This window comes from Nilaparvata lugens, chromosome 2 (genome assembly GCF_014356525.2).
Source record: "Nilaparvata lugens isolate BPH chromosome 2, ASM1435652v1, whole genome shotgun sequence".
NCBI lineage: Eukaryota > Metazoa > Arthropoda > Insecta > Hemiptera > Delphacidae > Nilaparvata > Nilaparvata lugens.
The window spans coordinates 52,834,401-52,861,712 of NC_052505.1; the positions used below are offsets into that span (position 1 = coordinate 52,834,401).

The 27,312-nt window shown below is 36.9% G+C and overlaps 1 protein-coding gene across 2 annotated transcripts; it reads right to left on the reverse strand.

The window, feature by feature from the left end:
• Positions 1-648: 648 nt before the first annotated feature.
• On the reverse strand, positions 649-27,312 carry LOC111062430 (lipid storage droplets surface-binding protein 2). 2 transcript variants are annotated; one of them, XM_039421492.1, is made up of 6 exons: positions 27,053-27,261; positions 25,241-25,243; positions 23,628-23,814; positions 22,048-22,167; positions 20,660-20,915; positions 649-1,496 (listed from the first exon to the last, which is right to left on the reverse strand). In XM_039421492.1, coding segments are annotated over exons 2-6 (810 nt in total). In that variant the 5' UTR covers position 25,243; positions 27,053-27,261; the 3' UTR covers positions 649-1,251. The 2 variants fall into 2 exon arrangements, with proteins under 2 accessions (XP_039277426.1, XP_039277428.1); XM_039421494.1 differs by lacking the exon at positions 25,241-25,243 and having other exon boundaries at positions 27,053-27,312.

A 27,312-nucleotide genomic window follows, 5' to 3' on the forward strand; every position in this document is an offset into this window, starting at 1 on the left:
AAATTAGATTGCAGACAAAAAAAGAATTTAAAGTTAATAAGCAATCGTGGAAGTAATGATGAATTCTTAAAGTTCTATACATAATAATAATATCGAGTGACCTGGCTGGCTCAGATCTGGTGTTAGAGTTTTCAGGTCGCAACTGACCAATTTCAGGGCCTCTGACATGACCCAACGACTGCTTTTTAGGCAGCCGGGACCGACGAGAAACGTGCCCATTCGAAACACGGGACATGAATCTATTCTTAAGAAATGGTATGCTATGGTCTATAAACATCTACAAGATGTAGAAAACACCTACATTTGTATGTATCATGTATAATATCTTCCCTCAGTGAAAGTCAAAATATTCTTCCCATGAGTTATAATGGAACTATTCCCATTAGAAAAGTAGAAATAGTCGTTGTGAATATTTTCACTGAGCACTGATACTGATATATGTGAATACAGCTTTAGTATTCCTGATAAATAAAATTTATTATCCGATTAATATAACAAATATATGCCTATAGAAATATTATTCCTGCTGAATTTTGAATATAAAGATTTTGACACATTATTTCATAACTTATTTACCGTAAATGTTAATCAACAACAATGAATAGCCTATTAAACGAAGCTTGGATGGCAAAGAGATAAGATAATAAAACGATATAATATATATTATTTATTGAAAATGGTAGAATTACAAAATACATGATGAAGAGACTTGGTAACTGAATTTAATTTTGAAATAGCACTTCCCAAGAAAATACCTCAGACTCATTGTTTATGTAGGAAATTACTTTACAGACATTAATTTACTATATGAATAATTAATATATACTGCTTAGTATGAACAGTATAATAGGAATGAGATAAATTATCATCAGACTTTGATTACATGTCTCGTACAACAAGAAGATTAATAGATAGTTAATGAAATTTGTAAAAATATAAATTTAGGCACAACTATTAATTTTCTCTTGGAAGATTATTTATTTCTATTTCAACCACTACCTTTTTATAAATATATATTCTCTTTTCAAATCAAGTGACTGAGATAGAAAATTTAGGCACAGTATATTTTCTGTTGGAAGATATATTCTAACCATTACCTTTTACTTATAAATAGATTCCCTTTCCAAATGAGGTGTCTGTAATATTGAGACACATTGAATATAACCATATAAAATTGACTTACGATTAATATATAAAGGATTTGTATAGATATAATTATATTTGGAATGTTGAGCATGTACAGAATACATTTCAAGACTGTTGAGGTGTTTCATTTCTGGTGCGTTCTTCGACCTTCTTGTTGATAGCGTTGAGAAATTCGGTGAGCTGAATGACGAGGTAGAGAGAGCTGAGGTAGTCAGCGATGTTCTTTTGGTTGATCTGGGTGAGATGGTGGCTCACGTTGTAGTAGACCCTGCGGCCCACCTTGTTCGAGAGCACTCCAACAGTGTGCAGTGTGTGCGACACTTTGTCGTCACACTCCAGGTTCGAATGCACTGCAACAAACAATTTATTACAAATTGTTCAATTGAAAATAGATCGATGCCAAACACTTCATACCTCTAACAAACATACATATATTTTTTTCCAATATTCTAGTTGTAGAAAAAAATCGAGCGTAAAACTTCATTGCTTTCGCAAAATTATAGCAATCTACTACGTGTCGCTCGATAACTGTTTTGCTCATACAATAAAGTCACGTTTTACGCTTTTAATACAAAAAACAGCTATTGTAAATAGTATAATTTATATTTTTTAGGTACCTACTACAAACTGGGATGATTTTCGCTCCTGATGAGAAGCTTCGCCAGCCTCATCAAAAACGCAATGAATCTCTCTTAGAAGTTATTACTATTACTGGTGTTCTGCCCTAGGGCAGGTCTAAACATGATTCCTCCTTCTCCATTCCTCTCTGTCCTGTGCAATTCTCTTCATCTTGGAGTACTTTCCCTCCTCCTGATATCATCCACCAATTTCACTCTTTTTCGTCCCAGCACCCTCCCTCCTTGCACAGTCCCTTCCATTGTCTCCACAAGTAGTCCGCCATGCCTCAGAAAGTGTCCCAGCCAGTTCCGCTTTCGTCTCCTTATCACTGCCATAATATTCCTTTCCTCTCCTACTCTACGCAGTACCTCCTCATTCCTCACTTTATCCATCCAGCTGATCCTCCTCCACACCCACATTTCAAAGGCCTCCAATCTCTTCTCTTCCTGCTTTCTGAGAGTCCAGGTTTCCGCTCCATAGAGAGCCACGCTCCACACAAAACACTTGGCCATCTTCTTCCGCAGTTCTATTTGCATTTTGCTACTCACCAATCTTCTTATATTGCTGAATGCCTCCTTTGCTCTTGCAATTCTCACTTTTACTTCTAAATCACATCGCATATCCTCTTTAATCATACACCCAAGGTACCTGAATGATACACCTGTTCAATTTGATGCAATCCTATGTTGATTGTTGCTTTCTTTGGAGTCTTGCTGATCACCATACTTTTTGTTTTCTTCACATTCACTCTCATCCCATACTCTTCACAACAGTGATTGATATGTTTTAACATATCATTCATTGCGCGCTCATTTTCAGCCAGCACAGCCATGTCATCTGCAAACTTGATACATTCTATCCTTCTCCCTCCAATCTTCACTCCCCTTTTACCTGACAAACTCTTTCCAATCATCTCCTCCAGGTAGCAGTTGAATAATGTTGGGGACAAGCTGCAAGCCTGTCTCACTCCTCTCCCAATTCTACTTCCTTGTGACATTTCATCTCCTATTTTTATTTTCACTTCCTGGGACATGTACAGATTTGCAATCAGTCTTCTATCCTTCCAGTCAAAATCTATCGTTTCTCCCTCAAAATTCTCATCAGTTTGTCCCATTTCACACTATCAAACGCCTTCTCCATGTCTATGAAGACTACATAGACATCTCTTTGCCTTTCAATATATCTCTCTCCAATCACTCTCAGTAGACCTATTGCATCCCTGGTTCCTTTTCCCCTTCTGAAACCAAATTGCTCTTCACCAAGTGAACCATCAAGTTTACTATACAATCTCCTATTCAAAACTCTTAGAAGTATCTTAGCTGTATGTGAAATGAGGCTAATTGTTCTGTATTCTTCACATTTCAATGTACCTTTCTTCTTTTCAATTGGAACCATCACAGTGGTAACAAAATCCTCTGGCCAAACTCCTGTATCATATATCATATTACACAAGACTGTAATGTCTTCAATTCCTTTATCTCCCAAACTCTTCCATATCTCAGCTGGTATTTCATAGATTCCATTCACTTTCCTGTTCTTCATTTCTTTTATTGCTTTTTCAACATCATGTTTCATGATATAACATCCTTTTTCCTCCTCCTGAACTGCTAGTTCCTCTTCAATATCAAGAATTTCTGGTCTTTTATCTGCTTCATACAGTTCTTCTATATAACCTTTCCATCTGTTCAATACCTCCTGCTTTCCATTCAGTATTGCCCCATCCTTGTCCTCTATTTCCATTCGAGTTCCCCCTTGTTTCCTTTTGGATACAATTTCCATTACCGTTTTATACATTTCTTCAAACTTACTCTCCTTTTCTAGTTTCTCAATTTCATCACACTTGTCCTTTAACCATATCTGCCTTGCTCTCTCTGTCTCCCTTTTCAATTCGTTATTGAGTTTCCTGTACATCCTTATACCCTCTTCTGTTCTGTTGTTCTTCCACTTCCTTCTTTCATCCATCTTATCCAGTATTCTTAGCAGTAATACATAGTAAATTGTATTATTTACAAATAAATATTGTTTCCTAATTCTAATATGGTGTTCCCTATAGGCTACCCTGTGTGGGGACTTGAATATATATAATAAAATATTTATATACAAATTTAATATTATATCATGAAGAACATAATAATTGAATATGGTATTATATTGAAATAATTCAATATGTCAATATTTATAATCATTCTTGCACACATTCATACGCACAAACATTCACATATGCGCACACATTCATACGCACACACATTCACACATGCGCACAAACACACACACACACACACACACACACACACACACACACACACACACACACACTTACACAAAACTTAAAACTATGTACGGAGTGGTTGCTGTTTTTTTTTCATATTTAGTTAAATTTTATTCATAGTTAACGTTTCGTTTTTTTTCAAAGTGCTGATGTAATTATACCATAAATGAATGCGTTTTGAAGAAAGATACAGTGATTGAAATTTGATACTGTCTTACTGTTTACGCATACCGGACGGGATTTGTGAGTTCAATGATCCTTGATTGTTGCAGTGTTCATGTCGTGTAATGTGTAAATTATACTAAATTTAGACCTATATTCATTTAGTAAAAAAATCATTCGGGTTGTCTAGTTGTAAAATGAATTTCTTGATTTCTTTTCTAAATAACTGACGTGACGTTATTTCCTTGTTGTTACTGGAAGTGAATTGAATATTTTTATAGCTATGTATTGAAGTGTCGTCTGGAATGTTCTAATCTTGGTTTTGGGAGGTTAATGTCCTGTGAATTCCTGAGGTTTATTCTTTCTCTCATCTGTTGAATATCGAAATTATTTTCAGCTAAATCCAGCAATGCTTTGAATAGAAAAGAATGTCTCACTGATAATATTGATAGTTCTCTGAAGAGCATCATTGAACTATATTGTTTAGGTTTATTACAATTATTTTTTAATATATGTTTCTGACCAGTAATCACAGGTTTAATATGACATTGTATGCACTCCCATAGCATATTATTCCATAATTTTATTCTAGAACCAATAATTGCATGGTATAATTGTAACAATACTTCTTTTGGACATAACTGTCTGAGGTAATAGAACTTCCTTATGTATACAAATAACTAATTTCTTATCTTCTGTACATGATCTGACCAAGTGAGCCTACTATCCAATATGAGGCCCAGATATTTAACTGTACGTGCTTGTTTTATAGTTTCACAGTTACACAATATATTATTCACCTGTTGCGCACAATCTAATTTATGGAAGTAAATACTAGTTAACTCCTGATCCGTGTTTTGAAGATTAAATTGTATTATATTAGATTTGTCAGTGTTGATAGTTAATTTATTTTCGCAAAACCACCACCTAAGGTGCTTAAGATCCATTTCTAATTTATTTTTAAGTTCTTGATTTGTTTTGGCCGAATAAAATATAACTGTATCGTCTGCAAAAGATGTAATCTTTCCCTGTAAGTCACCATCCGTCAAATCGTTAATAAAGACCAGGAATAAAGTACTTGATAACACCGATCCTTGAGGAATACCTATGGTAATGTCCCCGGGTTCACTCAACGTATCGTTAATTCTGACCCTTTGACTCCTATTAGATAGGTAGCATCTTAACCAATCATTGGCAATTCCTCTTATATATATAAATTATGATTTTACAGTACTTTACTGTCTTCCTTCTTTTAGCCGAGTCCTCCATCCCTGTCTGTCTTCCCACTCACCATCTCTCAAATTCCTCATCATCATAGCCTCATCCACTTCATCCCTCCAAGACCTTCTTGGTCTTCCTCTTCTCCTCCGCCCCAACGGACTCCAATCTGTCACTATCCCAATCCACTTACTGGCACTAGCTCTTCTGGCATGACCATACCACATCAACCTCTTGTCTTCTATGAATTTCATTATATCAGACTCCACCCTCATTCTGTCCCTGATCACCTCATTCCTCACTTTATCCATTCTGGTCAAAGCACAGCACCTTCTCCAAAACTCCATTTCGACAGCTTTTATTTTACTTTTTGTTTTCCTGTTTGTCACCCACACTTCTGCACCATAAGTCATAAATTCATGATAAGTCATATCTTACACTTCTCACGATGGTATTGGATATCCTGTGCTTAGTTTTCTTATGGATATTTCTACTCCATAAGATTGGGTGCAACTGCCTTATGCAACTTCTTGTCTGTGCCAATCTGATCTTTATTTCTTCCTCTGTATCGCCACTTTGCGTGATAGTGAACCCAAGGTATTTGAATTTTTCTGCTCCTTTTATCTCAGTATTGTCATCAATGGTTAAATTTTGTGTTGAATTCCCATTTGTCTGCAAATACTCCGTCTTGTCTATATTTATTTCCAGACCAGCCTTTTCATACTCTTCCTTGAGTTTCCTCATCATAAAGCTTAGGTCTTCCTCATCCTGAGCAATCACAACCTGGTCATCTGCGAAACAAAGGGTGAAAAGGTTCTCTCCTCTGATGGGTATTCCCATTCCTTGGCACTTTCTCTTCCATGTCCGCAGGTATCTTCTAAGAAGATCTTGAACAGAGTTGGAGATGAGCTGCAACCCTGCAACAAACCTTTTGATGTTTCAAATGGATGTGTCAAGCTTTTACCAATCCTAATACTAATCCTGTTCCCGTCATATAGTTTCACTGTGGCATTGATGAGATATCGAGGTATTTCAAGGTTTTCCATCGCTTTCCAAAGTCTTTTTCGCGGCACAGTATCATAGGCTTTCCTAAGGTCCACAAAAGCAAGATGCACTGACCTGTTTTTTGCATACTTCTTCTGAATGATCTGCTGCAGAGTATATATATGGTCTATGCATGATTTACCCGCCGAAAATCCTGCCTGCTCACACCCAATCTTCCCTTCTATTTCCTTCTCTAGCTTTATTTTCAGAATTTTCCCATACACTCTGGCCATAGCTGAAAGAACGGCGATACCTCTGTAGTTTTCACACCTATTCCTGTCGCCTTTCTTGAATATGGAAGTCATATGCGCTGTTTTCCATTCTCCTGGCGCCTCCTCCCCATCAATGACTCTCTGGAAAAGCACTGTCAAGATTCTGAACAACTTTTTAGATCCACACTTGATCAGTTCCGGACTGATGCCACCTGGTCCTGCAGATTTATTGTTTTTTAAAGTTTGTATAGCCTTCTCCACTTCCTCCTGCAATACTAGAGTCTCTCGCTGTTCTCGATCTTCAGGATCTTCTATCACCAAGAAACTCTCTCCTTGATTCTGTGAGCAAGTTTTTGTAATATCTCTCCCACTCTGTAGGCTTGATTTTGGTAACAGTGATTTTTTCTCTCCTATTGGTTCGAAGGGTTTTCAATACTCTCCAGGATTCTGAGCCTCTTGCACCTCCAATATACTGATCTATTTGTGAACATCGTTTTTCCCATTCATTGTTCATTTCTTGCACTATCAACCTTTTAACCTCTCTATTTTTCTCTTTATACTTCTGCAAGTCCTCAACTTTTTTTGTATTCAACCATCTCTCATAAAGCACTTTTTTATTATTTATTTCTTGCTTTGTTATCTCACTTAAGTTGTGCTTATACTTCCTTTGACCTCCATCTTCCTCTCCTAACGCCTCCATTGCTGCTTGATGTATGCATTGCTTTATGTGGTTGTAGATTTCTTCTGGGCTGTCAAACCTGAATTCCATTAGTTTTTGGTCCATTCTTCTTTGATACAGATCTTTTATAGTGTCATCTTGCAGTAAATCCAACTTATATTTTCTCGTTCTTTCTTTTGCAGCCCCTGTTTCCGAAACATTAGAAATTTCTCCACTATTGGATTTACAACCATTCCATGGAAATTCTAACTTTGACCAAAGTAATTGATGATCCGATCCACATTCTGGCCCTCTTTTAACACGTACATCTTTCACGCATATTGATGTTCTCTGCTTCATTATGATGTAGTCTATGATTGTTTTGAGCTTGCGAGTTGCTTGTGTCCAAGTGAACTTATGGATTTCTTTATGCCTGTAAAAACCATTGAGTATTCTCAACCCTTGTAGTTCACAGAGCTCTATCAGTTTCTCTCCATTGTCATTTAGGTTGTCCTCTCCAAAGCTGCCAACCACTGAGTCATTAATCCTCTTGCCTGTTCTTCCATTGAAATCACCTGCTAAGATGATTTCTTTTCGTTCATTTATTTTTTCAATGTTTACTCTCAGGCATTCGAAAAAATTTTCTTTATCTTGCATTTGACTGTCATCATTAGGACCATATACTCCCAGGATTACTATCTCTCTACCATAAATTTCCAGCTCTACTTCAATTATCCGCTCACTAATTGGATTCCATGACTTAATGAATCTTCTAAGTTTTTTCTGGATAAGCATACCTATCCCTGCTTTGGCTCTCTGATCTGTATCTACTCCACTCCAAAAAAGCAATGCTTCCTCCACCTCTTCACAACCACTACCCTTCTTTTTCATTTCGCTAGTCACCAGTATATCTATTTTCATTTTGTGGAATTCTTGAGTGACTTCTAATATTTTATTCTTCCAACCTTGTACATTCCAAGTTCCTAATATAAGCTTCCTATGTTGCTTTTTCCGTTTTTTGCATGGACTCCCTCGACTAAAATCTTTAAAGAGGTCTCCAATATTTTGAGCATCACTGCCTTCCCCCGTATCCGAATGAAGGCTCCCTCTTGAAGAGGTGTGGATTGCCACCCGGGGATAATTTTTTGGTTTTGCTACCCATATTGTCAGCCTTTAAATTTTTGCCTGTGCTAGGTTGTTAACGCCTAACGCCAGAACCCCCTTTAGGAGGACCAGTCTGGCTCTTCCGCTCCTTCCGCCATTGTGACTAGCTGAGTCATCATCTGCCTTCAGGACCGTTGGCCGATCTTTGTTGGAAAATGAATGAGAAAGGAAAATAAGCCATTTGTCCCCAACTTTTGATTGAGGGACCAGGGCTTGAAAGGCAAGAACTTGACCAAGGAAGGCCAGACAGTAAGTTAAAAGATGAGTAAAGAAAGAATGACACAAAGCAAAGTCAATAGAAAATGGTCATTCCAACGAGGAAAGGATCCAGAGCATGTTGAAGAAGAAGAAGGATATGGGAATAAGGGCTCTGGAAGAAGAGGGTGCAATTCCTCTTACTCCTGATAAATCAAGTTTTTTTAGAAGCATGTTTTTATCAATTGCATCATATGCTTTAGATATATCAAGAAACAGAGCTGCACACTTATTATTAACACTAAAACTGTCATTTATTTTTGAAATGAGATTTTTAATTGCCGCTTCTGTACTTCTTCCTTCACGGAAACCATATTGGTTATCACTAAAAAAGTTATTATTTTTATAAAAGTTTTCAAGTCTAATCTTGAATATTTTTTCTAAAATCTTGGAAAAAACCGGTAAAAGTGAAATTGGGCGGAACTGATCTATGTTTTTACAATTTAGCTTTTTAGGAATAGGTATAACTACGCTGTGCTTGAACATGCTTGGGAATTTTCCTTTGGCAATACTCAGGTTAATTAGATCGGGTTAATTTGTTCAAATAATTCATGTAAGTTTTTTTAATCATGCTTGTGCTTATCCCATCTACACCTGGCGAAGATTTATTTTTCAATTTTCTTATTGTACTTGCTACTTCCTCCGGATTTGTAGGGTGGAGAAAAATTGAATTTGTTGGAGAATTGTCTGGAAACCTTATTTTTGATATTCTAGCAGACTCTTCCCTGGTTTGCAATGTGGGTTTGTTCTAATTCATCATTCATTTTATTCACAACATTTAGAAAATAAGAATTAAACGAATTGGAAATTTTATTACTATCATGTATGCTATTTCCCTGCTCATCAACAATCAGTTTTAGTGGTTCTTTATTTTTTTCAATCCTATTAACGCGTCAATTGTTTTCCACGTCTTTCTAATGTTTCCCTGGCTTTCTCTAAACAGTTTTGAATAATAATATTGTTTTCTTTCTCTCAGTTCATTACGTAAGTTATTCTTGAATGTATTGTATATTTGTTTTAAGTCGTCATTATTAGGTTGTTTGATAACATTCTTGTATAACTCATTTCTTAAGTTTATTTGTTTGATCAGATAACTATTTATCCATGGCGACCTATATTTCTGTGTCAAGTTATTTTCTAAAAGAAGATTTTCTTGTGAATCTTTGATAGCGCTTTTTAAAATGTCAATGAAATTTTCCCATCCCTCATCAACTGATACTGTTGGTATTTCTCTATCCCAATCAATCGATGATAAAATATTATTCAACTTCCGGTAATTGATTAGGCATATTTTTTTATAATTTGTATCTGCTTCTTCGTTGGATCTCTTCAATCCTTCAACTTTAAGTATGATTGTACTGTGATCAGTTATATCTAAATGTAGTATTTCTGGAATTAGATTAATTTTATTCAGTTTTGTTCTATTTTTGCCGGATTTTAAGTAAAGATGATCTATTAAAGAGTTGGAAAATCGGGACCTATGAGTGTAATCAGTATTGAGTGATTCAAATCCAAAACTATTCATTAAATATTTGTAATCGTCAATAATTCTGGTGTTCTGAAAAGATCTATATTTATATCTCCCGTGAAAAAGAAAGGGACCTCATTGTTTTCGTTAATATTAAATATTTCTTCTAAGTACAAGGTTAATTCGTTAAGAAATATTTTGGGTGAGTTTGATTGCAACCTGTAAGCAGCCAACAACTGAAATTCAAAATTATTATATGAACAAGATATATGTACACAGTCCGCTGAAATAAAAACTATTGTCTTTGTTTTGAACGTTATCTCACTGCTTATATAAACCAAAGTTCCTCCTGCTCTGTAGTTATGATTGAAATTGCCATGTACGGAATAGCCCTCTATATGATATAAGTCTATTTCATTCTCTAGTATCCATATTTCTGTCAAGACTATTATTAGCGGGTTGTTTTCTAATTTCCTCATTTGCACTAAGAATAAATCGAAATTACTTCGCAGACTGCGTATATTTTGATGAATAATTAGTGTTTCTCTGCTACTTATCTCTGATGACATTTTTATTTACGGTACTGACACTGTTATTTTCTTGGTTACCTGGCTGCTTAGATGCACTTATCACGCTCAACTTTTTCACTTGTTCACTGTTCTTGAGTTCAATAACTGGTGTTCCGTCTTCTTTCCTAGCTAGAATCTTCCCTTCCTTGATCCATAGGTATTTGATGTCGCCTCTTTTGAAGATCTCTCTCGCCATGGTGAAAATCCTTCTTCGCGTAGGTGCTAGACTTTCATTCACATAGACTGGATGGTCCGTTGTTTCTCCCATCTGCTTTGTAGAAAACTGCCTCGTAACTTTCCTTTTATTCAATATTACTTGTTTGTCTGTTCTACGAACGAACTTGACAACGATTGGTGGAGGTAGGTTTTCATTTCGTTGTTTAAGTCTGTGACAAATGTCGATTGCATCTGCTTTTATTTTGTGTCCTAATGCTTCGCTCATTCTACAAATGATTTCTGCTACATCTTCATCCTGTTTTTTGGGTATACCATTTATTTCCAGCATGTTCGATCTTGAGTATTGTTCCATATCCTCGACGCGTTCCTTCAGTTCTGCATTTTCTTTCCTGAGGCTAGCTACTTCTGTTGAAAGCTTATCGATGTTGATGAGGCATGTGCTAATTTGCTTGTTTTGTTCATCAAACTTCTTATTTATGTCGTTAATCGCCTGATGACATGATTCAATTGATTTCCCAAGCTCCAACTCCATTTTCTTAATATTCTCCTTCATCGACGTCTGATTTCCTGCAATTACCTCAAGAACTCCTGCGAGTTCTTGGAGAGTCACGTCCTTGTTTCCTGTTGTCGATTCACTCACCATACTTTTGCGACGTGTAGAGGAACAGCTGCTACATCTCCAAATCTGTTTGTTTCTCTTTATGTAGTCCGCATCGTCCTTGGTCATTTTTACAAATAAATAATGTATAAGAATAATTCTGTGGCTTGGTGCAAGAACTACCCATGTCAAAATATCAACTTTGTCACAAATCAGCTTGAAAGTTCACCTTGTATTTTTGAACTACGGCATTTCGATACGTAAATGCGAGTGCTAGAAGTGCAGAAGTCGACATTGGTAGTTCTGGCACGGAGTATGAATGACAATCTAAAAAAATTTGTCTTCCTTGGTAGTTTTCGCACTCTGAGAGTGGAACTAAATCATGACATTGGTAGTATAAATGTTATAATGTTATTGCTTTAAGATATGTAACAATATTCATTGTTCCAATTGTGAATGATGAGGATTATGCGAATTATCATGAGAAGTCAGTCTGTTATAACATTTTGTTCCACTGCTTTGCTTTTCTGCGTTGTGTTGTGTTGACTCTGTAAGTGTTTGCGTAGGAGTTATGGTACTAAGAAAATCAACGATTTTCCTGGAGCATCAGCTTGGTTCATGACCTTATAAGGCAAGGAATTTGTGTCTGATTGATTATCAATCATGCCTTATTTGGTTAGGAATTTAGAAAATAGCTGTCACTTGGTGGGAGAATGTATCTTAAATTATAGTTGTACCGTTCCATTCTATTGGCAGAAATTGTGATGAATATTTTCAATAAAATGGTAACTGCCAATCACAGTTAACATTGGTTAGGTTCCTATCTAGTGAGGCCGTACACAGCTGTCCTCGACAAGGCAAGCGTTCAGTGGCTTCACTCAGCGTCTGTCCTCTGTTGTAAGCAGTACAAAATGTAGTCACAGTATTTTGTGTTAATCATGGCTTTTATGCCAGCTTTAGGCTTGGTAGTATTTGGCTGTGGAACCATCTGTTCCAATAGGATGTTTTAATTTTTTTCGCCTCAGCAAATGCTTTAATTAAGAAGAGAGGATATCAAATTTGTCACCTTACAATGGAAATTTTCCTCCTATTACCGCTACTAAGGTACGTCATCGATTTATAGTATAATTAAGGAAATTATTATCGATGAAAGCTTCCATCAAAGTATTTATTGTAATGTAATTAAAGTATAATAATTGAGAATAGTCCTTTTGATTCTCTTGTGTAATGGAAGGTGGTATTTTCATTCTCATTTTTTCCCTCAATGGTAGGGTTCTCTTTCTCATTTTTTGAAGGTACAGACAGGTGTACTCCAGGGTTCCACACTTGGACCTATACTCTTCATTATTTATACCAATGACTTGCCAGCTGCTATAAGTAATGGAGATATTAAGGCTTTTATGTTTGCTGATGATCTGGCAGTCCAGATTAAGTGTGAAAAGATCTTTACCAATTTGAATGTATTGGGGCAGATTAATGCAATTATTGAGGACTGGACAGCTGCTAACTTTCTTTGCCTCAATAAAGATAAGACACAGTTGTTAGATTTTGACTTTGGTTGTAAGACAGATATTAGTTATGTCAAATTTCTTGGCATCACATTGCAGAATAATAAGAAATGGGAAAATCATATTTTTTCATTGAGTAAGAAAATATCTAGAGGCATTTTTATGTTATCTAGATTAAGAAATATTGTTAGCATTGATGTGTTGGTAGCTGTATATTATGCTTACATTCAGTCACACCTGTTGTATGGTATTTTGGCATGGGGGAGAGATACCAATATGAAGAAACTTTTTGTTGTACAAAAAAGGGCCATAAGGATCATTTGTAAAGTAGATAGTAGAGCACATTGTCGACCTCTGTTTAAAAAACTTAATATTATGACTGTTTATGCTTTGTATGTGTATGAATGTCTGATGTATACCAGAAAAAATCTTTCCATCTTACCCATAAATAGTAATATTCACAATCATTTTACAAGACAAGCAGAAGCACTTAGATTATCACAGTGCAATTACCATTTAACTTTGAAAAGTTTTGTTGAATTTGGAAAGAGGTTATTTAATAAACTGCCTGCTAATATTAAAGAATGTGATATTAATAGTTTTAAGTTTTCCGTTAAAAAGATTCTAATTGACTGCTGTCCATATGGTTATGAGGATTTGTGGTGATGTCTGTGTATTTTCTTAACTGTGATATAACTGTTTTAAAAATGTTTATTATTTTATATAGAATTTGCTTATCTTTGTCTTCTTTTGTATATATTACGATGTGACTGTGATGACTATTAATGTTTATTGTTATACTTTAGAATTTTTTATTTAATTGTTGACTTTGTCTTGCATTTTTGTTAAAGTGTTCTGACAATAAATGAATCTTGAATCTTTGTATATTCAAACTGATAAATGTTGGAAGAAAATGAACGGTATATGTTTTGTAGAAATTTAGAGTACCTATTAGAAGGAATTGAGATTTTTTTGATTTTAAATTATTTTTGAAGAGGAAGCTATTAACCTAAATTTAAATGACAGTATTTTGTGTTATAGATTTTATTTGTTTTGTTGATTCTAATGAAAAGCTTTCTTGATTATTTAGGAAACACCTATCATGTAATTTATTTTTTTTAAATTACACTCTATATGTAATTTATGTAAGAGAACAGACTGAACAAACTAACAACAATATTCGAAAGACCTTATTATGAAGTAATTCAATCAACTTGTGAATTATGTATTATGGAATACTATGTACTCATCTCTTTGTATAAAGGGCATGACCCTGATTACAAATAAATTCTTTTCTATTAAATCAAGATATTGAAGTAGGTAATGTCTATTTTTGTTTTAAAGTAATAAGTATTGATTTGAGTTTTATATAAAAAAACCTAAAGTAGGTTGACTTTATGATATAACTGAAGTTGAGTTAATTTGTATTATCCTAGTTTATTTTTTTATTCTAACAGCGGTCAAAGTATGGGTCCATCAATGTACGAGTCCATCAATTTACGGGTTCATGAATGTCTCGTGAACGTGTGTCTTTAAGCCGCTGAGATGCCTCTCAATCGATGGCAGTCCTAGAAGCTTGGGGTATGCTGTCTCCTGTCCATCTGGACGTGTAGAGCTCGATCACCGAGCCTAAATTCAAATTGAAGAAACAGCTTTGAGGTAACAACTTTTTTCAAATTAAACAAACGTCCCAGGAACTCCGGATGTGGCAGAATGGGTTTTAGTGACTATAGACTTTCAAAAAAGGGAGGGGTGTAAAACGTGAACCATTTAAATCAATTAAAACGTGCTGAATTAGACTCTTTTTGTTAAATCGTAACTTTGATTTGGGAATTAATAGATTACAAATTTTTATTTCGTTTGAATAGTAGATTTTCGGTTGTATCTTTACATTGAAATGTGAAGCCATATTTTCTCTGTAAGGATCCAGCTGGGAATTTCAGTTTTCTTTAAATTTATATTTTATAATCTACTAAACTACTAAAATTTGAATTGGTGTATGAAATGTTTAAAGGTCCCTTATTGATAAATTAATGTTTTAAAATAATTTTGGTCTTAAAGTTGTAAAGGATCAAATGAAGTTTCAAGGACCCTAACCTTTTCTAAATTTGTTTTGATATCACATAATTTTGAATAGTTTTCCAAGGTAGAATTCCGTGATTTTTTAGGAATATTTGTCTTTGCTGCTTTCATAATAATTATAAAGATACAGAATGGATATTATTAACATTTGATAGTGTTTTAAAGGTTTCCAAGTGTGTTCTAAATGCTCTAAAAGTTTTCTGAATTTTATGCTGATCTTCCTTTAAATATTTATTGTTATTTATGATTAACTTCTGAGAAATATCTAAGATAATTTTCAATTCTTCTTTCTGAAATTAGAGTCCTTTAAGCTTCTTATGATTCCATCTAAAACGTTTTCAATGTAAAGCAGACAGAGTAGGATACTATCGAATTAGCTATATCGGAGATAATTTTCTAAATTTAGTGATTCTATTTTCGGTTTTCATGATGTAACTTCATTTTGTTTTATTAACTGTTGAATTTAACTGTAAGAGGTGACAATATATTTGATATCTTCTCTCTATTTCGTTGTCTCTCTTGTCATTTCTGGATTATACATGAAAACCAAAATGGTTTCCAACCTAATTAAAGTACTAAGGATGCGCTAGTATATTCTATAAACAATGTAACAGAAATGTTGAATTCCAAGAAAACACTCGTGGTTTTCATGGATTTACCCAAGGTAATCGATAGTGTACAAGAACAAATTTGCATTTTCGGAAACTGACATTTCACAGCCTGCCCAAGGGAACTGTACTTCACCAATTTTTTATTATTCTATATGTAAATGATTTGCAAAAAATCGACGAATTTCCTCTTTTGCAGTTATTACATTTTCAGAGAATATATTTGGAATGATTCTTTCATAGTTGCAGAGTATGATATGAATATTGTGAATAGATTTTTCATCACCCCTCCTAGGGAGTACGACATCTTGAAGTTGGTGGAGGGGCTTGCGTGCTCCAATGACCCAGAGAGCTATGCTGGCGGTAGTCTAACTACCGGTAGGGCCTCCCTAGCCAGACAGGTCGAAGGGTAGGAGCCAGACGAAGGAGTACTCCAAACCCGGCTGTTTGGCTAATCCCCCACATGCTGGTTAAACCCGGATTCAGAGCAATATAGGAAGCCTCGGAACATTAGGACAGGAATTTCGGAATAATAACAGGACAAGCCTTTTTTATCGATTTGGAACGCGGAATGGTGATACTAACTACAGAGAGATTATAAAGCTGGCCAGAAAGAATAAACTGAGATTTGGAGTATGGAACGTACGTAAGCTGACAGGAAAGGAAGAGGAGTTAGTGGAGGAGATGAAAAAGCACAAAGTACAGTTGATGGGAATGAGCGAGGTGAAAAAGAAAGGTTCTGGAAGAGCGGAGTTGAAGGATGGTTATATGATGGTTTACTCGGGAGTGGTCATGCAGAGTTGTACAAAGGAAGGAGTGGGAGTGGTGATGGCACCTGAGACCTTCAATAGAGTTAGTGACTGGCAAGCAGTAAGCCCAAGAATTATGACAGTCGATCTGGAGTTGGAGATCAAGTTGACCTTTGTGCAGGTGTACTCTCCCACTGAAGACTCAAGTGTGCAGGAAAAGGAGGAGTTCTACTCAGCATTGAATGCAGTTGTGGAAGGTGTTTATCATCGAGGAAGGCAGGTTATTGTGGGTGAAGATATGAATGCCCGAATAGGTAATGACTGGGGTCACGCACAAGGAGTAATGGGGCCTTTTGCTGGAGAGCAGGTTAAGAACAGCAACGGAGATAGACTGCTGGAGTTTGGAGTGGACAATGGGCTGCTGAAGGAAATACATGGTTCAAGCATAAATTGGTACACCAGATCACATTTGAGGCAGAAGGGAGAGAAGCACGGAGTATAATAGATTATTTCATGTACAGCACAGAAATGAGAAGAAGAGTGACTGATGTCAAAGTAATAAGAGGTGCCGAACTGGATACAGATCATAGGCTGGTGGTGATGGACATGAGATTGAATATACCAGTGAAGCAGCGATCAAAAAGGTACAATATATTGAATGTCCAGAAATTGAAAGATCAACACTTAGGAAATATAGCCTACAGTCAAAAGATTGCTGAGGAATTCAGGACATTACCAGAGGACACCAGAGATCCAGATGTATTTTGGCAAGAAATAAAGAAAGAAGTACTGAAGGCTGCAGAGCTAGCATGTGGAAAGAAAGTAGTCAACTCAAAACTGAAAAGAACAAGGTGGTGGAATGAACAGGTGAAGAGGTTGGTGAAAAGAAAGAAAGAGGCATGGAGAGCATATCTGGCTAGTAAAAGCCAAGAGGATAGAGAAAGCTATGTCCATTGTCGGAGACAGGTGAAGGAGGCAGTGCGGGAAGCAAAAGCCCAATCTTGGGAAGAGTTTGGGCATGATTTGGAGGAAAAATATAAAAATGATAGCAAGGTGTTCTGGAGAATTGTGAAGGGCTTAAGAGGGAGAAGAGTAAAGGAAGTGAGAAATATTCGGAATGTGGATGGAGTGTTGGTGTGTGACCAGAGGGAGGTTTTGAAGAGCTGGCGACAACACTATGCTGATAAGTTTGCTGGAGAGGAAGAAGAACCTGAAAGAGACTTTCTGCCCATTGAAGTTGAAGTGGATGAGCAAAATAGAGATGAAGTGTGTGGCGAAATAACAGTTGAAGAGGTGAGAGCAGCAATAAAAGGTATGAGAAGGGGGAAGGCTGCTGGGATTGATGATATTGCACCGGAATTCATTATATTTGGAGGAGAATCAATGATTCAAGCTCTCAGAAAACTGTTTGGTCTCATTTGGGAGAGTGGTAGAATACCGACAGAATGGGAAAGAAATATTATTATTCCCATACACAAGAAAGGAAGCCAATATGAATGTGGGAACTACCGACCTGAGTGGTACAGTGTATAAACTATACACTCTAGTTTTAGAAAGAAGGCTGAGAATGGTGCTGGAACATCGGATAGAGGAGGAGCAGGCTGCCTTTAGGCCAAACAGACAGACTCATGATCATGTCTTTTGCTTGAGAATGATAATAGAAAAGTGTCTGGATAGAGGAAAAGACTTGTTCCTGGCATTCCTGGATCTGAAGGCCGCGTTTGATTCTGTACCCAGAAAAGAAATATGGAAGGCACTACAAGCAAAGCAAGTCCCACATAAATTGATGAGAGGCATCAAATCTGTGTACAGCAGTCCAAAAGGGTTTGTTAGGCTCAATGGGGAATTGTCCAACCACTTCAGCATGACAAAAGGTATTAAGCAAGGAGATAGTCGGAGTCCACTGCTCTTCATCAATTACATGGACGAGGTTCACAAAATTTGTAAGAAAAGAACCCAAAGAGCGGTAGTGGGTTATTGGAGATTACAACCAATCATGGCTCAAGCCCTGCTCTATGCAGATGATATTGTATTGATAGAGGATACAGAAGAAAAACTCCAGAATGCAATAGTGGAATGGAGAGAGGAGCTGGAGAGAAAAGGTATGCATCTAAATGTGGAGAAGAGCAAGGTCATGCATGTGGGAAAGACAGAAGACCAGAGGTTGGAAATCCAGTGTAATGAGAGGAGAATGGACCAGGTCAGTGAGTATGAATACCTTGGAGTAATTATAGATAGAAACGGAAGGATAGAAGGATAGACCAAGAGGTGTTGAATAGAGTCAAGAAGGCGAACCAAGTGTATTACTCAATATGCAATACAATTGTGGGTAAGAGAGAGGTGAGCAGACATGCAAAGCTGCAAATATTCAAAACTGTGTTCTTGCCCACAATGCTGTATGGAGCAGAAAGCTGGACCACCTTGGATAAGCACATGAGTAGGGTCACAGCAGCGGAAATGCGCTACCTCAGAAGAATAGTGGGTAGAAATAGGAGGGACCGTATTCGAAATGAAACTGTGAGGCAGGACTTGGAGGTGAGGCCGGTGAGTGGTATACTGGAGGTGAGGCAGTTGAAGTGGCTGGGGCACGCAAGCAGGGCTGACGAAACAAAGAAAATGAGACAGTTCCTTGAAGCCAAACCGGAGGGAAAAAGACCAAGGGGCAGACCACGGCTAGCATACCAGGATTATATGGAGAGGTTGGGGGAGATGCGAGGAAGGAGTTGGCGGGAGATGCGGATAATGATGGGCGATAGACTGGAGTGGAGACGATGGACCGAGGACCAAAACCACCCGACGCTGAGAGGCAGAAGAGTTCGATAGAGAAGAAGATTTTTCATCAAATAGAAACAGTTATACTATACAGTTAATAGTTACACTATTAATAGTACACTATAGTTAGTGTTTCATTCATTACCTCTACTCAGTAAGGGTTGAATAAAGTGTTGAGACTAAAGTATTACGCGTTTTCAAACTGATCAATTTGACTTTCTCCAATTTCAGATCCTACCACAGAATTCAAGCCCTTGTTTACTCAATATATCCAATGAGACAACTATGCGGAAGAGTTTAAGACTTTTTTAGTTTTGAAAAATGTCTTACTTAGTCTTAAATAAATATACTGACTCTATTTTCATCTTCCTTATGTCAACATGGAGGGAGCGGCATCATATTTTTTTCTTTTAAAACTTAATAAAACGCATTGTAGAGTCGGAGAAGTCTTATTCTATTTTCAGAATGTAAGAATGTATTTAACGTTTTGTTTCATGTAGTTTTGAAGAGTATATCATGAAGTTGATGTTCCCCACTCTAGATACACATAGAGTACCTATTTATAGTATTTAATATCACCCTTTCAAGTATTGCAGACGTAATTTTGGCAATTTCCACCTGTAAGTAGTTCTTTAAATCTTGGAGGATCCTCGGATGGTTCACATAGACACGGGACTTTAGAAAACCCTACAGAAAAAAATTACAATAGGGCAAATCAGTAGATATCGAGCCGGCCACAATAAATCGCCTCTAATTGGGATAAGGCATTCTGGGAAGTGTTCCTTCAAAACGGTCATTTTGTAAATTATATCAATTTTGTGTGGATGAAAATGAAGGTCTTCGCGAAGAATCTTCCTCACAGAAAGATCGGAAGTCCAAGGGCAGACACGCATATTTGCGTGATGAACGCGTTGGAGATTGCGAAATTTTAGCTCTCACTGTCTAAAAGTTTTAGGCGATCTAATGGGCCGTGGAACTTAAGATCTTCGTTTTGATGTTCTTCCTATTTTTCTGAGGTGACCCAAGAAACAATCGGTTTCCGGTTTGGAACACGGACCAACGGGGCTAAATTAGACTGATTCCGGAAAGGCTACTGTGCTGCAACCACTATTCAACAGCTACTCGAAAAGTAGGCCTCAACGGCGAACGCACGCACGCTCCTCGCTGTTCCAACGCATGATGGCGACTCAACTGTGCAACAACAAAACTTAAAACACCACCACTATTGAAAGTGACTACTAGCAATCAGCTATGTCATCAACTAACTTAATAGTGCACATTTCAAAAAAGGAAATTGTAATGCCCCACCCTGTACAAGGCTAGCAAATCAGGTGCTGTCTTTACGTGAATCTCACTATAGTTGTTGTTAATGATCAACTCACAGTGGGATTGTTCGTCTTGTTGATCGAGAGCTGGCAGATAATAGTCGAGACACCGTTCGGCCATTCCGGTTGTGGTGTCGAGTCCGGCCAGGGCCAGGTTGCCGTACTGAGACGTCAACAGTTCGTTGGCTTTCGAATAGGACAGGTCTTTGAGAGAGCGCACGTTCACACTCTTCGCCTGCTGCAGACGTGCCTGCACAGCGTCAACGGCCGGCTGGATGCTAGCCACTGCATACGTCTTCGCCTTTTCATACACCTGAAAGAGACACATTCTCATAAAACCAGATCGCATACCTCTTGATTTCAGAAATCGTTTGTATTTCCTGGTTCGTATAATAATTGATAATATTCCATTACAGTTATGTTGTGCGTCATGTTATGGCATTTTTCCATAATCAAAAAATGAAATAGATATTTATTTCACTAAGACATTTTATAAAACCCAATATTCACACTTACAATGGAATGACAATAGAAAGTATCATACTATCAAGAGAATTAAGATTATTGCTATAGCATTACTATAATAAAAGTCTCTATACATAGTAAATTACAAAAAAAAACTAAAGTATTTGAATACGGCTACTCGATTTGTAAATTAAAAAAAATATAGGTCCATGTTTTTGATGTGTTTTTTAAAGAAAAGTTTTAAAAACGGAAGGGCTCTATGGAATTGTGTTTTATTAATTCACAAAAAATGTAGTTACTTAGCACGTTCGACTGACTATCCTAAAAGAATAAAACAAAACTCTTTATAATGAGTAAAATGCTAGCATTAAAATTGAAAACAATAGACTAGAATAGAATGACTTCTTTATTTGTTGACGTGGCGAAGTTTGAACAGTAATATCCACTCTACCACTTAACAATCATGATAGATTGAAATAAAATGAATTATATCTCATTCACTTATTCAAAAACGCATATAGAAGTCGTCAACCACATTCGCTGGCTGGTGAAGCCACGAAATCAGGTTTTATTATAAATATATAATAATAAAAAGTGGTTGACGATCTCTATAAGCATTTTTCATGAATAATATTCCACTTTTATGGAAGACCGACTCGTTTTCACAGCACAGATTCTTCGATAGCTGTCAGCATTCATCAAGTTATAACGTCAATATTTCAAACTAAGCCAATGTTGTCAGCTTGGAGTGAATATCACTTCAAAGCTAGTACTTGGTCCTTTTACCTAGTTTTGTTTTATTTCGAGTACTATAGCTGTTAATGCTAACTCTGCAGCTATGTGAGTCTCTTTACATGAAGTAGGAATTTTGAGGCTAACACACTCAACATATATGCAGTAACGATCATGTTCAAGTAATAAAAAATTTATGTGTACTCCATTTCAATTTGTCCACCTAAGAAGACCTGTTCGATGTCTACCTGTTGTGGTTGCTCCTTCACTAGGGGCACTTTCTCCTCCAGCTTGTTCAAGCCTGCACACAGCTTTCCATCAACCGCTTGGATCGGCTGCTCAAATCGTTTCACCACAATCGGCGCAACCTACAAGTAATAAGTCAATTTCATTGACATAAACCGAAAAACGCAAATTGACATATAAATCGAAAAATGCGATTGACAAAGGCAGAAATCTTTACAGTCATGCAAAGTCATACATATCAGCTAAAAACCATACCATCTACTTTCAAGTCATTTAAACAGTAAAACGGCTCAACAATGAGCCACTCATGGCGGATTTTAAAATTGAGCCAAATCACCATATTATAATACCACACAGAATTTATCTTGACTGATTCATATTTATCTGCTCTGGGAACTTGTAGTGTTGTAGTCTTCACCTCACACTTCTGGGAGCAGCTATCTAAATTCATCGGTTTAACCAGACAATGATATGATACACTAGAGTAGGGTTTCCTACTGGAGTTGTGTGAATTTATGTAATTTCTTGGTCTTATAATTGTTATAATTTGTTTCAACATAATAACAATATTATATCCTGTAAAGATCAATTACTGTTAATAGTTTTAGTGCCGGTTGAACAACAGCCGGCTGAATTTTCGTGGTTAATTCCACAAGAACTAATCAGAGAAGCCATCATTTCAAAAACGCCTTCTCTTATTGGTTCTCGTGAAATTCGTCAAATTTAAACGGCTGTTGTGCAACCGGGCCTTAATTTGTTAAATAGGGAGCGGGGAATCCAGATAAGATTTGGATTGCTTTTCTGCAGTGATAGAATTTGCCATCAACTGGAAATACATTTACAATTTCATAAAATGCAAAAAAGATACAAAAATACATAGGCCTAGATATAACTTGGAGATATTCAACCATGCTGTTACCATTATAAATCAATAGGTCATATTCCATTATGATTTTACAAAAGACAAAGCAAAAGAGTGTTTGATTTTTTTCTAGAACAATATTCCTCAATTGTGTAAAAAAATCACGGTACCTAATTAAGATAACCTGTCAGAAATAAAATTTATGTGTATTCCGAGGCCAATCGCATTGATGTACAGCATCAAAGACTGAAAAAATCTCTTAAAAGTTTTGAGATGACAGGGCAGAAACTGTCCAACAAACTGCCTTCCCATTTACAGTATGTGTTACGAAGGATATTTGAACAAAAGATATATAGTTGGCTAGTATTAAATCCGTTTTATAAATTGACTGAATGTGTTAGTACCTATCTATAAGTGTTGGTTAGTCTGATTATCTTGTTATCTAAATTGAACTTATTTTCATTACTCAACTGTGATACTATAGTAGAAATGTCCAACTTAAATGTAATTATTGTTGTTGTTACTCTATTTGTTAATATTTACCATCATTACATGGGCATTGTGTTACTACTGTAGAAGTGTGAGACTTGAACTTATTGTTTTTATCTTATATATTGACGTTGGCCAAGCTGTAAAGGCTTTTCGACAGTAAACAACACATCATAAAACAGTGTTCAATTGAATGAATCAATTTGGTACTTTTTGCATTTTAGATCAGACCTGTTCGAAAGCCAGCTGCATTGCACCTTCGGCCGTGTTGAGAGTCCAGTTTGTGAGGCTATTGTAGCCCTTGACACGGCCGTACATGCTGGAAGATGTGTTCCAGGCACTTTCCACCACTGGAAATGTCCATAATTTGTTGACAACCTCCAAATGAGGCATTGCTGAGGGTACTCCTTCAACCAACCTGAAACAGTCAATTACAGAACATTAAGGGCCACATCGCCAGACAAACTGCCATATCAACTATGGACTTTAGTACTTCAGTTATGGGGACATGATCCAGGCTGTAGAGATGTACTGCTCCAGCAGAAGAAAGCTCTAAGGATCCTGGATTCGGCGGGCTACTTGGACCACTGCCAACCCATCTTTATCAAGCTGAGAATTTCACGGTATGCAATCAATATATCTGGCTCTCCCTGTTGCACGCAAGAGATAATTTCCACTTGCTCACAAAAAGAGAAGAAAGACACTCCTACAACACCAGAGGAAAAGCGAAAATAGACATCCCTTTCTGCAGGCTGAGTATTGTTTATTGTTTTGAAGGGACGGATTCAAGGATCTAAAGGTTCAAAGAACCCCACACGTCAACCGAAGCTTATTGTGTTCCCAAGTAGTATGTTAGTTAGGAAAACCAATACCTATGACCTTTACAAGAGCCAGGAGTTTTTCCCTATACTAACATTCCATTCATCACCTGGTTGCAATCCTTGTCGCAATCCAGTGTGATATGCTTGGCAGTCTCTTCAGACTGATTAGTCCTCGTGACCTACGTGAGTTCCACTCCTGGCCTTCTTTGTAGGTCCTTCCGCTGAGGAAGGGGCGGCCAAGTTGCCTCTAGGGCGCCCGGCCACCCTTGACTCAGCCTCTAGACCCACATTTGTGCCTGGTTTTTCACCCATCACTGTCTCTTGGTTTTTTTCTTTTTGCCTCTCCGAAACTTCGCAAGGTCAAAAGCCTCACCTCTCCCAAGATGTTTTGCCTAAATGGCCGCCCTTTTTTGAGCAGTAGTGAGTTTTGGCCTTTCCACCCACAAACTCGTGACCTACGTGAGTTCCACTCCTGGCCTTTTTGTAGGTCCTTCAGCTGAGAGAGGGGACGCCAAACTACCTCTACGGCGCCCGGCCACCCTCGACTCAGCCTTTTGACCCACATTTGTGCCAGGAGTTTCACCCATCTCTGGTCTCTTGGGGTTTTCTTTTTGCCACTCCGAAACTCTGCAGGGTCAAAAGCCTCACCCCTCCCAAGAACTTTTGCCTGAATGGCCGCCCTTCTTTGAGCAATGGTGAGTTTTGGCCTCTCCACCCAAACTCGTGACCTACGTAAGTTCCACTCCTGGCCTTTTTGTAGGTTCTTCCGCTGAGAGAGGGGACGCCAAACTGCCTCTAGGGCTCCCGGCCACCCTCAACTCAGCCTCTTGACCCACATTTGTGCCTGGAGTTTCACCCATCTCTGGTCTCTAGGGTTTTTCTTTTTGCCCCTCCGAAACTGCCCTGATGGGGCAGATCCCGTAGGTTTGAAGGCAAGGCAACTTCTGGAGTTGCCTTGAGGTCCATTTTAGTCGCCTCCTACGACAAGCATGGATACTGTGGGTGAATTCTGGTTTTCAACACATTCTTGAGTACGATGATCGACTCAAAGCTCCCCCAACCCACAGGGGGCGCAGACTGAGTAAGAAGAAGTATTGTTCTCCAATAATAGCCCTGAGGGTTTACAACGCCTTACCTGACATTGTGAAGAACTTGGACGACAGGAGCTTCAGAACAAAAACTGGTTAATAAATAGAGGCTTCATTCTATTCAGTAGAGGAATACTTTGAGGCCACTAAAAACATTAGCTAACGTCAGTGATAATGTAATACCTATAGGCAAGGCCATCTTGAAAAAGTTGAAAAATTACTATTCTAAAATGTTTTATATTTTTGACTAAGTTTACAAACTTAAATATGTGTATATTATTGACATAGTTTATTTATGTCAACTCTACGACAAGGACCAAGTCAGGTCCACTTTCTGACACAGTCAATTCAGATATCTGGTCATGACTAATGAGAGAAGTAAGTAAGTATGAAGTATGATGATCAGAAAATCCGAAAGCTTCCTGCCCTTGCCGACTCGTCCGCCGCCAGCGTAGAAACGCTTCTTGTGGCTTGGCCCTAAAAGATGAAAAAAGGCATAAGGTATTTTATTTATAACGTACTATAATAAAGGAACGAATTGGCTTATATACGTACGGGATAGAAAATTCAGGAATGACTCATCATCACGTCTGAACTACTTAAATTCAAATTTTGCATATAGATTCTTAATTTACCGGTGATGATTAGGCCTATAGGCCTGTTTTAAGATAATAATAGGTCAAGTTTTCAGTATGTCAAGTTTATAATTAGACTTTTGCGGAGCACGGGTTACCTGCTGGTTATAAATATTAAGTCTTTTGAATATTTTTTAATTCACGTCAAGATTGAATAGTATCAACTTGGCATTCATAAGTTAATAATAGTTAGTACCTATTGTCTTTAATTTAGGTTATGTTGTGATTTATTTGTTATTACAATATACTTAGACTAAGCTGAATCTAAATTTATTTAAGAATCATGATAGAATAATAGAATGACTTTTTTATTCATGTTGACGTGGCGAAGTTTGGACAATAATGTTCACTCTACCACTTAACCTCGTAATAAGAGATAGGAAATCGACGATTGACAACTGAGTTCAAAATACTAAAAGTTAATTTAGTCAACTTATTCTCTAGACCCATCTAGATAATGAACTCATAAGATGTTGCAATTAGCATATAAGAATGTGTTACAAAAACAATAAAGGACAACCTGTTAAGACAGGCTAAAAGGTAACTTACAGGAGTTGAAATGCTTCTTAATCACTGCCAATATTGAAGTCATGGAGGAGTTTAATAAAGCAAAAACAGAAGACAAGTGAAAAAACCAATTTAGTTAATAAACTTAGGCCTACATACAGTAAATCAAAAAAAGCCAATTCAAATTATCTCAATGAATTTCAGTCATGTTCTACAGACTACAGTAGGCCTACTATAATAGTAGGCTACCAATTGCAAAATAAGCCTAATACAATCTGTCTTTGTTTATAAATTGTGATATTGAATTATCACAAATTAAATAGGATAATAATAAAACATAAACCAAGCATAAAATTAACATTGTGAAGAGTTGAAGACCTTCAAAAGGAAAGATCTATTGTTTTTTTTTTAATTAAAACATAATATTCTACGTGACAAATTAGGCTACCAGAACGACTGTAGCAAAACAAAAATTGTTATTGTGTTTGATAGTTAAAATTATCTCATTGATTAAGTCTATAACATTTATTTTTAAGACTTTGCAAGAATAAAGCTTAGGTATAGGCCTAGTATTCTGTAGAAGTTATCAAATAAAGACTACTTACATTTTATTTGTTGAATATTCGAGAATTAAAAAGTAGGTACGTAGTTTCTAAGATCACAACCTCAAAGTAATCTAATTACAGCACCAAATGAAAGATTATTAAAAATATGGCAAAGAAGAACTTTCTTCAAGGACAAAAATGAGTAATAATGACAAATGAATGACTGACAATGACAATCGTTTGCTTCGCTATCGCTATCGTGAGTGGAACGATCGTGAGCCGTGAGTCGCACGAGCAGAAACAATCATATCGATATCAAC

Coding starts and splice junctions, on each gene's coding strand:
- LOC111062430 (XM_039421494.1), bottom strand. Junction 22,168..23,627: donor TGCAGCTGGCTTTCGAACAG/GTCTGATCTAAA, acceptor TATTACTTGTAG/GTTGCGCCGATTGTGGTGAA. Junction 1,497..20,659: donor ACAAGACGAACAATCCCACT/GTGAGTTGATCA, acceptor TGTTTGTTGCAG/TGCATTCGAACCTGGAGTGT.